A 14878-nucleotide genomic window follows, 5' to 3' on the forward strand; every position below is an offset into this window, starting at 1 on the left:
GGCCCACTTAATATCACAGTGGGCAGTATGTGGCCCACCATGAAAAATGAGTTTGACATCCCTGAACTAGACTCTGTGAAACAGTTTAAATCACAACTCTAAACCCACCTGTAGCAATCATTTCTGTGGGCTCTCACAACGCTTGACCTGAGCGTTCATCACAGTTAAACTTTGACTGAATGGTATGCATGTGGCTAGTTCTGCTTTTATAGTCGAACAGAATTTAAAGAAAGTCAAGATTTTAGATTTTAGTGAGTTTAAATTTGGCAGAGAAACGCTGTTACTGCTTTACAAAAGACACAAACAAAGAGGAGCTATGAATAACTGTGGGCTTCACTGTGTATCAAATGTAAATTGTGCAGTTATGTCTTGTAGTGTGTGGGTGGGACGACTCTTCAGGTGACATCTAGAAAAACATGAAAGGTCCAGGTGAATGCCAGATAAACAAAGTATAATATTTTCCACAAGTGGAAGTACCCATCACAGCTTCCCTGGAAAAATACAAAATTTGAAAATCTAAAGATGTTCTTTAATACATGGGATTTTTGGTGGGCGCTTACTTAGAGCCATAAAATCCAGTGAAGATTTTCCGACATCTCACGCTCTCCTAACAGAAATGTGTCGCAGCATATTCCACCAGCAGAGGGGAGCAGTGGGCTTGCACGTGAGGGGCCAGCTTCAGAGAGCTACCTTCAGCGGCTGCTCACGTACGCTGATAGTGTCACTAACTGGATCTCTGCTGAAATAGTCATCTGCGACTCTGTCAAGGTGAGAGGACTCATAACTCGGTGGGAGTTTATTCCCCGGTGAGAATAAAAGGGAGTCATCGCTGTCACAGCGCGGGCTTTGATTTCTCACGTGAACTCTGGTGTCAGTCACAGGCTGAAAGTAGCTTCTTTATTTAACTGTTTAATAAGTCTCACAAAAAGCCGAGCAAACCAATGAGAATACATCTTGAGAACACACTAGATGTTCAGCTGTTTTAGGACTTATCCGTGCACTTTGGAGCATTTTTCACACCGTTATGACAAATACTCTGACTATTTAAAGAGCACTTAAACTATCTTTGCACTTCCTCACCTCAGCTTTACCTCATTCTTTCAGTTATTTGTGTTGCTTATGATTTCTATGACAAGGACAACAGCTTTCATTGCTTCCCAAAAAAGCAGCTCCTGGACAAATGTGGATTCACTCCTACTGATTTAAGCTGTCCTCATAAAGGAGCTTCAAGTGCAGCTCTCAGATGAACACTTTCCACACACGTTAAATAATTTTCACATTGATATCTTTTTCAAGAAAGCAGATGAGTAATAGATAAAACATAGTGTCCACAAAGCACTTTGACATGTAACATTTTTCATATATTGCCAGTGTACGTGTGTATTAATGCAGCCTGAGAGAGCTGCGTGATTTTAGCATTTTGCTTTGTCTGCCTTTTTTTGTTTTGTTTATTTTTGTTTCTCTTGCAATCTCTCCTCCCCTGCAGAAACAAGTTGCTCTGCTGACCAAGTATCTGTGGATAGGAAAGCACTGCTACGAATCGAGGAACTTTTCCACGGCCATGCAGGTCCTCGGAGGTCTGGAGAACGTGATTGTCAGGCAATTACCGGTAAGGCTCCGTGGCAATGCTTTCCTCCTCACACAAGTTTGTGCAATAACTTGCTGCCCCTCAAGCTAAATGTTTCCCTCTACTGCGAGAAGGTTTGGATGGTGTTTAATTAGTTTCACAAATAAAAAAATTCAAATTAATCTATTCAAATAAGATGTAGGAAGAACAAACACAGCGAGGAAGAATGTGCCCCCCACCCCCCCACTCTGAAAAGCAGTGATTAAAAAAAACAACAAAAAAAACAGAGTTGGGGAAAATAGGAGAAATTTCCATATATCCATCTGCAGGGAGGTGCCGTTCACTGAGTGTTGCTATATGGAAGCTGCTGTTTTGGTAATGATTAATAAAACTACTGTTGCCTTTGCCAACAGGCGTGGAAACATCTGTCGTCCAAGGTGTGTGAGATTCTGGAGGAGCTACGAGCTGTGCAGGTGTGTGCGTGTGTGTGTGTTTGAGCATGAGCACACACGGATGGTGTTTGTAACTGAAGGCTAGGATGGCCACATATTGTGAAACTGGGCTGCAGGGCAAACAAATCAATAGAAAAACAGCTTCGAGCTACTTTCCCGGGTGTCGTGTGCTTACAGCTGGTTCTCCTGCTCCAAGTTGCTCAAAAAAACCCAAAAAACCTGACACATTACACAAAATGAAACACTTGCCGACTTCTCTATTTTAGCTGTAATAGTTTGTAGGATAAATTGCGTGGCCTATTGACTATGAAATGTCCAAAGGGTTGACTTTTTTTTTCTTTTTAATCTTCCGAGGCTCTCGCTATCACCTCTGCACTGGACTCCATCAAGTATCTTTGACCTGATTTTCTCTGCCAGTAAGAGCGTATTTATTCACTGTGTGGATGTATTGCTTCCTAATCAGGTTTTTCTGAAGAGTGATGATCTGTGTCTTATGGGAGGTGAACATACAACAAAGAAGCCCACGCTGCCCTCAGCCCACATCCTGGCTATGCACGTGCAGCAGCTAGAGATCGGAGCTTTCACTCTCACCACCGGGGCTTACAAATGGACCAAACTGAGGTACACTGTGTCTGATGTATGGTATAGTATTTATGGTACTATCTTGCTAGCCTGCTCACCTTTGGATTTTTATCGTAAATAATAAAAACAGTGTCGGATGTGAGGCATGACCACTGAATGCCCCCCTCCCCCCCACACGCACTCTACTTCTGTAGGTAGCCTGAGCTTCTTATATAATATTACGCAACAGTATATTTCTAACTAACAAGGCAGCATATTCAGGCTCTCTTGACAGGTACTTTCTTTAAAGATAGAACATGTTTTGGGGTCAAGAAAGAAGTCAAATGTAAAGTGTCAGATGTGACATATTTGCGATATTAATATCCCCATATGTCAGTGTAATCTCCTAAATTTTGCAATGCAAACGAAGGCAGAAAATTTTTAAGTGCAATTTAAAGATAAAAGACACGTTATTAAAGTTTGACCTTATTTAACCTTGAAGAAAACCTCTGAGGTCTGAAGTCATGTGATATGTAGAATCCCAACATACATAATTCCCTACTTGTCTACATGTTGTGTTACAAACAATGGCAGTAAAACAGATAGTTTTAAAAAGCTCTGCATAGCATTTCTATCACTTTGACTTTCTCAGCCTACTGACCTTGAAGGAGAGGTCAGAGGTCAAACACAATATCTTAAGTCTTCATGCAATACTTTCTATATGATGACAATACACACCACAGTGGTAAATGTCATAGTAGTTCTAAGTTATATGACTTTCTGTCCATCTTCGACCAATAGGGTTAGGGTAAATCACTAAGCTGACCTTGAAGATCTTGGTGACCTCACTTTACACCACTACAAGGTTTTATCAGAAGTCATTCAAAACTTGAGCTGTTGTGTTTAGAGACAGAATGAAACACGCGCTCACAGAAGCTGCCAAATAACATGAGCACCTTGGCGAAGGTAAAAATTAAAATAGTGGTGAGGTAACACTTGGCAAACACATTAAGTGAAAGTATGCTTTTGTTACTACTGATGATAAAACGTTCCTTCCGTCTCATTTCATAGATGCTAATATGGAGTAACATAACAGCAAGCATGGCTAATTATGTGTACACACATTAGAAAAACACACATGCCAACACATTCTGAGCAGTCATCATGAGGACTGCTAACTAATGACTGCCAGTAACGAACGGCAAGTTGTGCCGGTCGAATATTTGTTGAAACGTGGAATCAAAGTGATGACAAGCAGCCAAAGTCCTACATGTGCATAATTCTCCTTATCAAGATCCCCACAAAAATATCACTAGGAATCATAAAGTGTTATTATACTGCATGCTGGAATTTGCACTAATGTCAGAGTTAAAGGAGTGATGCTGTTCAAACATGCATACAGCCAGTAAAGTTAGCTTGCTACCTGTCCCTGGAGTAACCTAAAGTATGAATAGTTAGTGCCATTAACTTAAAATGAGCTCAGGCCTCATATTCTGTGAATCCATCTACAACAAAGTCAGCCAGCAGGAAGCATTTTCCTGTGTCCTTCTCCTTCGTTCCAATATGGCTGACCAGATGCTGAGGTCACAACACGTGGCGGCTGGATGGTAATGGCACAGCTGTTGAATTCGAGGTGTCGGTTAGGGTAGCGCTAGCACCAGATGGCGCCTGTGGGATGGCGTTTGATTGGAAGAAAAGGTTTCGGGCCAGATGCTGAGAGGTGACGCAGTGTAGCCAGATGCTGGGGTCACGAGCATGTCTAGCAGAGACAGCTGGTTACTGTGGACCCTGGGCTATCCCTGCTCTCTAAACCAGGTCGCAGGCAAAGCTAAGAATGCTGCTTACAAGAAAAAAACACCACCTAGGTATTCTTATAATGGTGTCACTGTTACTTTGTTGTGTCTCCCCATTTCATGTTGTGCTCATCCTCATCGTTCCGTCACTGGTTGTAGGAGCATAGCAAAGGTTGTGAGTCAGGTCCATGCCTTCCAAGAGGCCGTGTACCCTTACAGCCCAGACCGGGACCTGCAGGGCTACCTTCGCCGCCGCATCGCCCGGTTCACCACCTCGGACATCCACCTCTTGGCCGCCAACAGCGATGCCAACTTCCAGCAGTCGAGCGAGCGCCAGACACGGAGGATCCAGGACACACTGAGGAGGGTTAAGGCCACCTTCCAGTGAGACATGCTTTCACAGCCCGGCGTTAGAGGTCAACACCTGGATATGTACGAGCCAAAAAGTGAGGCGCCATGTCCAGACCACAGTGCGCAGACACTCCCTGGTCCCAGACTGGAAAATATTTTCTGATATCAATTGACTGTTTTGTCAAAAACACCTTAACTTTAGTCAGTAATATAGAATCTGAGGTGAACTTAGCTAAAAGCTCTGTGTATGAACAGGTTCTGCTGTTGTTCCCACATGCTTGATTTTCATGTTAGCATTTTTTTCCTATAAACCAACAGGAGTAGTGGGTAATTTTTTTCTTCCTCAGCTAATACTGACATTCTTCTTCTGTAATTTAGCTGTTAAAACCTGTATGTAAGCATATCTGGACTAAACATGGCAGCTGTACAATGCTTGTCCAACACCAAGATCGGATTAAAAAAGTGAGTTACTGTGCGAGGGCCTAAAACACAAAAAGCCAAAGGTTCTTTATATAGCAGTGTAGTAATATGATCAATTATAAGATATTTAGAATATGCACCATTAAGCAAAATATCAGCTGATATGTGAGGAGCCTTAAGGGGAACTTCCAAAATGACCTTTTTTGGCACCTTTTGGAAGCATTGAAGCATTTGTAAAGATTTTATTTCTGCAAATATTTTTGTTTTATACAGAAACATTAGAAATCCTCTCACTAGTTTCCTCATACCAGTAGTTTGGTTTTCACTTAAATCTCCCGACAACTAACTAACTGACTGTTACAGCTTCACCGATTCTTAACTCTTAATTTAGCGCCGTCGTGAGGTCAGGTTTGTTTCATTAATACTTCAGCTCTGGATGTCACACTTATTAAGTCCCGGGGCACATACGGTATAATTTGATCTTCAATGAGTACAATTTTCACGTCATAACCTTTATTAAAAAAAAAAGCTTTTCCACACTAAGTAAAGCTGTCATCATCCTTTAATTACAATTTACAGATAAGAGCAGATCTATGAAGTCGAAAAAAACTTTTGTAACTTGTGGTTCTTTTATGATTCAAATAATTTTTCTAGATATAAAACTGCTTTTTCATTTTCTGATACATTTTTACTACAGTGGAGTTATGCTAGCACTGCATGAACACACCAGGGATACTAGTGCATTTTAATAAAAGCAGAAAGAAGAAGTCATTAATGAATTCACAGCTATTTCTATACTTTGGACTGCAGTGGAGCCTCTGGCAGCAAGTTCTGGTTGCATGCTTGACATTTCTGCTTTGAGTTTAGAGCAGACTAAGAAAACTTTGTGTTTACATCTAACTCAAATTTAACAACACATTAAACTTTGAGCGTAAAATGTGGCTTGCAAACTTTAACACTAGCAGCAGTGTCATTGTGAGCATGTTGGACTGCTGACGTTAGCATTTACCACAAAGCATCGATGTGTTGTGATTGTTATAAGAACTGGATGCTGGATTCAAAGACAGTTCCTCCTCAGCAGCAATTAACATGCCTGTCAGCCCATAAGACAAAAAGACACTATTTTCAGGTAAATGATGTCGTCGTGTCACTTCTTTGGGATTTTTATTTTAACCAGAACTGCTCTGGCTACAGTGTTAATCAAACTGCTTGGACTTGGTCATAAATTCTCTTCATTATGATTTTTATTGATCTCAGCTCGATGATTAAACCACAAAGACGGTCTCCGCAGTTTCAATCTTTTAATAGGTACAGTAAGAAAATGCTGCTGTAGTTGAGCACTCAGTGATGCCAACGACATCAAAAAGTTTCAGAATCTCTGGAAAGCAGTGAGCACTGAGCGGGAACTTTTTCCTGTTTCGATTGACACGGCATTTAATTTAGACGCTGTTAATATCATTGGAAATGCAGTTCCTCAAAATGTTCTCGGTTCCTTGGAACTTGTGGGAGATCCAAGTTCTGTTCTGAAGGGAATTCATATGGTTTTCTACACAAACGTGACTGAAATGACTGTGAAAACATAATGAAAGAGAGAACTGTGATTCTGCACAAATAGCAGTCACAATGTAAAGTGAATGCGAGATTATTGAGGACTCCATTATTTCAGCTGATATTGTGCGTACACGGTGCATATTCCAAAATGATTAAAGGCCCGCGTTTCATTATATCACCACACAGCAAAACCTGCAGAGCATGAGTAATTGCATCAGAGGAAAGTAGTGGAGGTAAATAGGTTGCAAACTTTGAATCCAGCCATGTCAGTCATTCAAGTGAAATAAAGCACGATTATTTCTTTTCTTTTTTCCTTTTTAAAGTTCAACACAGAGGTGGTACGAGATTAAGTGGCACAGTTTGGCTCCAGTTGTCCCCGCAGAGGGAAGGCTCGCTTCAGATCCAAAAATGTGTTTCTGATTGATCACCTTATTTTTTTGTATGAAAAATCCTTTCTAGCTATTATGAGATTTCTCTTATCCAGTATTGCAGCGGGCCCATCCACTGCTCCTTCACAGTCAGCAGATCTCAACCTAATTGAGGGGACATTGCAGTCTGATGCATTCTCCAAAACACCAAAAGAGGGGATGGTCTTTGGGGGAATGGTTTTCCATCCCTCCAGTAGCTTTCCAGACACCTGAAAAATCAATGCCAAGGAGCACTGAAGATATTCCTGTGACACATGGTGGGTGAACACCTTTCTAAAACACTTGATGTTGTTTTTCCTCTCGCTGGTCACAAGCCTATAGCTTCTATTTGTTTACCAATTAGGATTTGAAATAAGAATTACATGACTAGATTGATAAATTAAAATATAATAATCCCATTTAAACAGCGCCATGTGTAGTAATTGCATTCATTAAGAATAGCGTGTGGTGAAATGCAGAAAGACACGCTCACAGTCGTGACAAAAACTTGCCATTACCGAGCAAATGATGGAACATAATGAGATGTCGGCATGCAAAATGTTACTCGAGGAATGATGTTCAGCCTGTGTCTGCTGTCTGTTCTCGCACGCGGTGAAACCCAGCGTGGAGATGGAATGTGACGTGCTATGACGATTTGCTTAATATGGCCAAATAAATGAGATTTTATAAACCTTCTCTTGCCAGAGCTCATTATTGTCAGACAACATCCGTGATAGATTGGCCGTATGGCAGGTTAGAGTGCTGTTGTATCAGGCAGAGAGCTGTTGCTTGGGTTTCCCTCTTCCTGCAGTTTACAGGATTAAAATGTCATTTATAGTGTGGGGAGTTATATTATGATGGCTACACTAAGTTTTAAGCTGGAGTAAACCTTCTGACCACAATCTGCTTTTACATTTTTATATTACTCACCAAGCAAGCGTGCCTATCTGCACTGCACATACTGTAAATCATACTGATAACAGCCGTCATTTCAGCCATTTTTTGATCTTAGTAAAAGCTAATATGTGAGATGAATGTGCAGAAATCAGACGACTGTAGAAGTAAAGCTCAGTTTTCCCTCCAACTAGGTGTTTCATATAAATATGAAATGACTGTACACAGCACTGAAATAACTCCTAAAAAACGAAATGTTTCATGTTTTGTGCTCCATTAATTTTGGCAGAAAGTCATTCACTGGCAAATCAGTTTTTAGTATGCTATCCTGCAAACCGGAGGGCACTGAAATTCCATTTTAATCCTTTTGTTAGGCACAAATATTCAGATATTTATGAGCATCCTTTGTGATGAACTGTGTCCTACAGCTGTTGTCTCTGACATCTCGTATGGACGTCTGGGGATATCGGAAACATGTCATCCGTTCAAAGCAAATCTAATATAAGCTCAGTGGGATTTTAAGCATGCAAGAGACTGTGGTGGAGTGTAAGACTGAGGCATAATTTAGGGGTGCTCAGACTTCATACATCTGCTTTACATTTAACTGAAAAAAAAATCTCACTTTTTACTCTATTTAGGATTTTCCAGTAAAAAAAAATCCCAGTAATAGGATATATGGTTCAGTAACACACTGCAGCCCACCTATTACCCACTGGGTAATTGGGCAATAGAGTGTGTCATGGGTAGTTAAACAGTTATCCCACCAGTGATCCAGGGTCTGATGACTAAAGGCTTCATTTAAACCAGAAGGTCCTAAATGCCTTTATTTCCTGTGTGAGTTTTTTTAAACAAAGATTGATGCTCCAGCTGCTCAAGAATAAACTAAACCAGCTGAGTGACTTTATCCAAGCTAGTGACCCACTAAGAAAAAAAAATGAATACAGTCAGTGCGGCTGTTGCTCTGGGACACACAGACACAGAGCTGAGGAAACAGGCTCAGCGTGCAGGCGAGGTCCCGGGCCTTTTTCATTGTTATCTGACGCGATCGGGGCGCATCTTCAAAGCTGAGGAGATAAAGAGACCGCAAAGACTGAATGGACTCCTGCCTTCACAACGACAGATTGCCGATAAAGGAGACAACTAGGACCAGCCTCTTATCTGCTTTGTTATATAACTAAACGATCAGTTTAGCGGCATTGTCACCGAGCTGCTGCCTGTGGAGATATCTCAGCAGAGAGCCAGTCCCACAGGTTTGGCGCTTTCTCTCGGAAAGCTGTCTGTCTGGTTATTTGGCACCTAGCTGACATGACGCAGGACTGTCATTCTTCAACTACTAGATAGTAGACTACACCAGCGAGTAAAAGCGTATCCTACTGGAAAGCGTTTGGATAGTAAACACCCTTTAGAAGTACTTATTTTTATATTTAATATCTATGTGTGGGGATCAGTTGAATTCTTTTCTCTGGGCCTGTTCGCCCTCTCCACAGCTTCCTCGCAGCTTGTTTTGGCATATTTGCATGTGAACGAGGCGACAATCGGCCTTAATTGTGTTGCTACTGTAATGCCTTTGATCTGTAATGTTTGAAGTGCCTGTGCCAAGCGCTGGTTCTTGGGTAACTGGCGCCAGCGCTGGCCGGGGTATCAAACACATGTCAATATGAAACCACTGGAGACCATTGTGTTCTCCATCTGATTGCAGTGGGAGCTTGAGGGTTACAGGCACAAATGTGACGAGAGCGTTAGAAATGGCTCCCCAAATTTAGGTGCTGCCCACACCATCTTGTTTGTTAAATGTTGCTTTCTGCCTGGTTACTATCAGACGTCTCTTAGGGAATTATTGTTTACGCTTCCATCGTGTTAGCAAACTGGATAAGCAGGGAGCTCAGAGGCCCAGCCTGTGATTTCAAATGGAACTGTCATGAGAAATTGAGCAAATACACCTTTCCTCCTTAACAAAGCACCATAACTGTTTATGTTTTGCGCATAAAATTGTCAGAAACAGCTACTAAGTATAACTGAAAATGTACACAATTTGTTTTAACAGTCTTTCCATTTTTATTACTTTATATCGTTTATATTCATGTTTTCATTTTCTTCAGAAACTACTTAACTGAAAGTAATAAAGACCCACTTACACAAATATCAGTATCGAAATATACTTTAGGGCAGAATAATTATAATGTGCGTAATATAATTATCACTAAAGTGTGGGAAGCGGTTTGGGTTAACTGTCATAATTTAAAGAGAATTGGGCAACTTCAGATTCCATGTGCTGTAAAAGTAATAAAAAAGGGTTTCAAAATGTAACAATGTTTAATCACCTAAAGTGAAAGTTGCTAAAGCTCATACACTGTGAATCCTGACTTAATGAATCTAATGGTATTATCTAAAAGGAAAACTGAGCTGTAGCTTAGTCTACTGTCTTCACGCGCAGCAACCTGATTTAGCGCCAAAATGCCTGTTAGAAACAACATGGGTCCTTTAATGTTTGTTTTTTTCAGCTGAAATATTAACAAAATATCATCCATGTAAGCAACTATATTTATACAAGTAGCAAATGCTGAAATATCATTTTGAGTGAGGCTCCTAATTTCACTTTGAGTTCAGAGAAATGCAAGGACTCAAAAGTTTCCACAGACTAGACGGCGCCAGGTCTTGACACACTCACAGGATATGTAAAGTCATTATCCCACAATCATCGGAATCGATCAGGCATTAACAAGGGTCCCTACATATGCAAATACGATTAGGGGCTGACCCCCAATAAAAGCCGACCGTGGCCAGCACAGGCCCTCTCAAACTTGGCGGATTTACATGTCACAGCTCCACTGTGAACATGGTGAAATACTTTTCTGTGGACTGGCTGGCCCAGAACCATCACAATAACATTCAGGGGCACTGTGCTGACATGGACACGACCCTTACCTGCAAACCTCACATTCCCTGCATGGTGCAGCCAAGCCCACCGCCCACTGGCAAAGGTTACCTGCAGATAAAGTCCAAAGCAGTTAAACGCTTCGAACACTCGGGGCCAGCGGAGAGCTGCGGGGCCGAGGACTCAACACTGTGCTCGCCACTGGATTCATCAAGCTGCACCCCACCGAGTAAGTACCCAACATCTCCAGGCTTTAAACAGCATAGTCGAGCTTTACGCAGAAGATGAGTTTGTAACGGTTTTCCTTCTTTTAGTTTGTGACGTCAGCGAGTACCTCTGCGGGTATGAGAGCGACCGGGTTTCCCCGGATAGACTCTCCGTGGACGAGGGGAACGAGGGGAGAAAAGACGCGGGACCCCAACGCCGAGTTCGCACAAAGTTTTCGTCCGAGCAGATCAAAAAACTGGAACGGATATTCATCAAACAGAAATATTTGGATTCCGGGGAGAGAGAGAAGACGGCACAAAAGCTGAACCTCACAGAAACTCAGGTGAGACGCGCCAGTAAACTCTTTGACATTTTGGATTTATGAAGACGCAGACATCTCCAATTTGCTCAGTGCTGCGGATGCTGACTGAACTGTTTTTGTTTTTTGTTGTGTCAGGTGAGGACCTGGTTTCAGAACCGAAGGATGAAGCTGAAACGGGAATTCCAAGACTATTTCACTCCCCCAGTCCCGCCGGTCATTTTTCAGCCTCTGTCTCCGGTTCAGTACCACAGCATGGCTGGACATCTACCCCATTACTCTCCTACGGGCCATCCCTTTTACTCATTACCTGTCCCGCAGTTGCTCCACCATCAGCACATGCCTCCTCACTACCCTCATCGAACAATGATACACCACCCACATTTCTACTGAGGAACTGTCACTTTAGAGACTTCTCTTTACACAAATGAGCCGAAGATGCGCAATCAAAGTTGTTTTTTTTATTTGTGTGATTTTAAATATCTGTATACAATGAAAAGTTTTTGTATGTAATTAAAGAAACATCTATTTATTTTTAATAAATTTATCCTTTAAGCTTCAGCAGTTGACTTCTTTGTTTTTTCTATCTCTGTCCAGATTATAAGGATTAAGCTGATGATACATCTTTATTGCAGTATTAGTTCCACATAAATAGCTCATCCTGTCTTTCATCATAAAGGAGGGCGGGTCTGGAAGGACTCAATGACAAAAGGGGGCTAAAGGTCACATCGCATCACTGTATCTCCTCTGATTTGACCATATACACAAATAACAATAGATTAAATCAGGATTCCACAACGTGTCCTGGAAACCCTAAATGACGTCACTTTCTTCTTGTTTTTGTTGCTACAAAGGTCAAATTTATAACAAAAGACCCCCCCCCCCATTCATACTGACTTTAACCCTCCTCTGTAATTAAAGACTGAACATGTTTGTCCCCACTACTGCACTTCAAATGCAAGGTAACGGGGAGATCATGGTTAACAATTAGTCCTAATTAGGCCTCTCATTGAAGAGTTTACACTTACCACTGGGGCTCCGACCTGGCTCCAGAGAGTCTGGAGCTTTGTGTGGCCAAGGAATCTAGAGGTTAAAACCTGATTGTGTGATGACATCTGGAGATAGTGAGCTCGATTCGAAACTAGTCTGAGATAATTCAATGAGGGGGTCGAGGGCTCCTCTTTAAACTCGTAAATTTACGACAGTTTTTTTTTCTCTTTTTGACATTTCAATTCATAACCCATGTTGTGTAAGAACGAAGGAATTCACTGGTTGATATAAACGTGCTATAAATGCTCAAATGTTTTGAATTAAGCTCGGCAAAAATGCAAAACAACAACCTGCAGGTTCCCTGCTGTGTGAGGTTTCAAGCTGGCCCGAGGCAAACATCTCAGTCAGCAAAGATCAAAGAAACTTTCTCACTTTCTGTCGATGTTCTCTGACTACAGTCACACACACACTCACCCGGTCCCACCCTGACAAAGGCATCATCACCAGGTTGCTCAATGCGCATACAACATGCGCTAAAGAGGCACCTACACCCTTGATCACCTGAAAAAATATAACAATATATATGTGTGTGTGTGTGTGTGTGTGTGTGTGTGTGTGTGTGTGTGTGTGTGTGTGTGTGTTTTGATGGTTGATAAGTTGATGGTGGTGGTGGTGGGTAGTTGATGGAAACATTGCGTAACTGTATGTATTTTTCTTCTTGACCGAAGGCGGTTAAACAAGTCACACCTCCCACATTTATAGTTATTCTCATCGCATTTAGTGGCGGATACAGACATGATACTCTTTATGCAGACATCATTCAGTTTGAAATGCCAGGTAAATGAGAGTCAGACTCAGTGGCGCCAGGGCATCCCAGCACGACCTGAGAAAAAGTAGAATCCTGCCTCTATTAACCTCAATTACAACCGCCATCAAGTCCCCATTGTTCCTGTGAGATCGCTTTGCATATGCAAACAAAGAAGTGTGCCCCTCCTATATAGCGGCCAAGAGTCATCCATACAAACACATACTGCTTCAACCGCTGCTTCTATCCACTATGGCTAACTTTTCTGTTGAGTGCCTTGCCAGGAGTTATTATGAGGAGATGACTCCACGGACAAAGGATGCCGCGCTTCATTCGCGAGATCTCAGTGAAATCGTGGAATTTACAAAGGAATCAAGAAGTCGATACTCTGCAACATCGCCAAACAGTAAGTTCACAGATAAACCTTTTGTTTTAAGAGCTGCTGTTGATAGGGCCTTTGTGTGCGTATTGATTTTTGACTAAATGAATTCAACTTCTCATCTTTCTCCCCCCAGACAGATGCGACAACTCTTCTGGGTCCGAGAGTGAAGTGGGAGATGACAGCGAGGGGGAGGCCACCCAGCAGAGGAGACTCAGGACCAAGTTCACATCCGAACAAGTTAGCAAACTGGAGCATACTTTCAGCAAGCAGAAATACCTGGGTGCTACGCAGCGGAGGAAAATCGCCGAGGAGCTGAATCTTTCTGAAACCCAAGTATGTTACATGCATGCTTTCCTCAAGGCCTCCTCGGTGGCACTGCAAAGCTTTCCACAAGCACAAGCTGACAAAGACTTTTATTACTATGTTGCCATCTAGTTACCCGATGTAATTCAGTAAATGTAAATCTGTTTCAAAGACTATATAAACATCATAAAAAGTCCCTTTGCTTTGTGTTTGTGCGTAAAGGATAGTACCTTATGGCCTTTTTTGCATCTCACAGGTGAAAACGTGGTTCCAGAACAGGAGGATGAAACTAAAAAGGGAGGTCCAGGACAGAAGGACGGAGTTCCTGACAGTGCAGACCTCTCTTCTGCCTCCGATGCTGTTTCAGCACCCATTCCTCACCGGACAGCTCCCCGCCAGCTGCGGCTTCTACCCGCAACTGCACCCGCTCCCCGCACCTCTGCACCATCACCCCTCCCACCCCGTTCTTCTGCCGCCGCCAAACTACTTCTGAGCTCCCAGAACTTTTATCCCCCAAATTCCTGTCTAGAATCTAGATATTCCTCCCCTCATTGCTCTCTCTAAAAGAGAGATTTTAAAAGTTGTGAATATAATTGCTTTTATTATGTCTGAAGCACTGCACTGGGTATGTTTTGATGTTGTAAGTATCATTCAAATAATGGAAATAAACTTGCTGCAAGTTTTTATGGTTTATGGCAAAAATAAAACAGAATTAAAGTCTTTAAACTGCTTGTGATGGTTTTTTTTTCTGTTTTCGACTTCAGGTTCATAGATCGTCATTTTACATGCGCACACTTAAACAAGTAAAACACAAACCACGACCTTAAAAATTCACATAGATTTTGGGCACATTTATGTAACATTTTAGAAGAATGTAAAATCATGAATAAAAGTTTGTAAATGAGAAGAGAGGTTAAAGGTTTGGCTAAACCCTGATAGATATCCGGGGGAGGGGTGAGACAGTGTGTCGTGTAGAAGCTGTTGTTTTCAGTTTGGATGAA

General features: G+C 41.9%; 3 protein-coding genes across 3 annotated transcripts in view; all 3 read left to right on the top strand.

The window, feature by feature from the left end:
* kndc1 (kinase non-catalytic C-lobe domain containing 1) overlaps positions 1 to 7798 on the top strand; it is a 51990-nt gene extending 44192 nt beyond the window's left edge. Inside the window, exons 27-31 of the mRNA XM_080868577.1 lie at positions 615 to 768; positions 1487 to 1609; positions 1981 to 2040; positions 2483 to 2640; positions 4533 to 7798. Coding sequence (XP_080724703.1) covers positions 615 to 768; positions 1487 to 1609; positions 1981 to 2040; positions 2483 to 2640; positions 4533 to 4761 — 724 coding nt within the window. The 3' untranslated portion in view covers positions 4762 to 7798. The remainder of the gene's footprint in view (positions 1 to 614; positions 769 to 1486; positions 1610 to 1980; positions 2041 to 2482; positions 2641 to 4532) is intronic.
* Positions 7799 to 10622: 2824 nt separating this feature from the next.
* vox (ventral homeobox) lies at positions 10623 to 11958 on the top strand. The gene is made up of 3 exons (XM_080868578.1): positions 10623 to 11100; positions 11186 to 11421; positions 11536 to 11958. Exons 1-3 carry the CDS (start codon positions 10833 to 10835, stop codon positions 11788 to 11790), a joined length of 759 nt encoding a protein of 252 aa, XP_080724704.1. The 5' UTR covers positions 10623 to 10832; the 3' UTR covers positions 11791 to 11958.
* A 1202-nt stretch (positions 11959 to 13160) lies between these two features.
* On the top strand, positions 13161 to 14598 carry vent (ventral expressed homeobox). The gene is made up of 3 exons (XM_080869479.1): positions 13161 to 13598; positions 13708 to 13907; positions 14134 to 14598. The coding sequence occupies exons 1-3, from the start codon at positions 13445 to 13447 to the stop codon at positions 14368 to 14370; spliced, it is 591 nt and encodes a 196-aa protein (XP_080725605.1). The 5' UTR covers positions 13161 to 13444; the 3' UTR covers positions 14371 to 14598.
* The last annotated feature ends 280 nt before the right edge of the window (positions 14599 to 14878 follow it).

The sequence above is a fragment of the Rhamphochromis sp. 'chilingali' genome, assembly GCF_963969265.1.
Source record: "Rhamphochromis sp. 'chilingali' genome assembly, chromosome: 20".
In the NCBI taxonomy this organism is placed as follows: Eukaryota; Metazoa; Chordata; class Actinopteri; order Cichliformes; family Cichlidae; genus Rhamphochromis; species Rhamphochromis sp. 'chilingali'.

What these genes read in the sequence shown, in the direction of transcription:
- vox (XM_080868578.1), top strand. Translation starts at nt 10,833, where the DNA reads ATGGTGAAATACTTTTCTGTGGACTGGCTGGCCCAGAACCATCACAAT. An exon ending in ATCAAGCTGCACCCCACCGA is followed by an intron (nt 11,101 to 11,185) that starts GTAAGTACCCAA and finishes TCCTTCTTTTAG; the next exon opens with TTTGTGACGTCAGCGAGTAC. An exon ending in TGAACCTCACAGAAACTCAG is followed by an intron (nt 11,422 to 11,535) that starts GTGAGACGCGCC and finishes TTGTTGTGTCAG; the next exon opens with GTGAGGACCTGGTTTCAGAA.
- vent (XM_080869479.1), top strand. Translation starts at nt 13,445, where the DNA reads ATGGCTAACTTTTCTGTTGAGTGCCTTGCCAGGAGTTATTATGAGGAG. An exon ending in CTCTGCAACATCGCCAAACA is followed by an intron (nt 13,599 to 13,707) that starts GTAAGTTCACAG and finishes TTCTCCCCCCAG; the next exon opens with ACAGATGCGACAACTCTTCT. An exon ending in TGAATCTTTCTGAAACCCAA is followed by an intron (nt 13,908 to 14,133) that starts GTATGTTACATG and finishes TGCATCTCACAG; the next exon opens with GTGAAAACGTGGTTCCAGAA.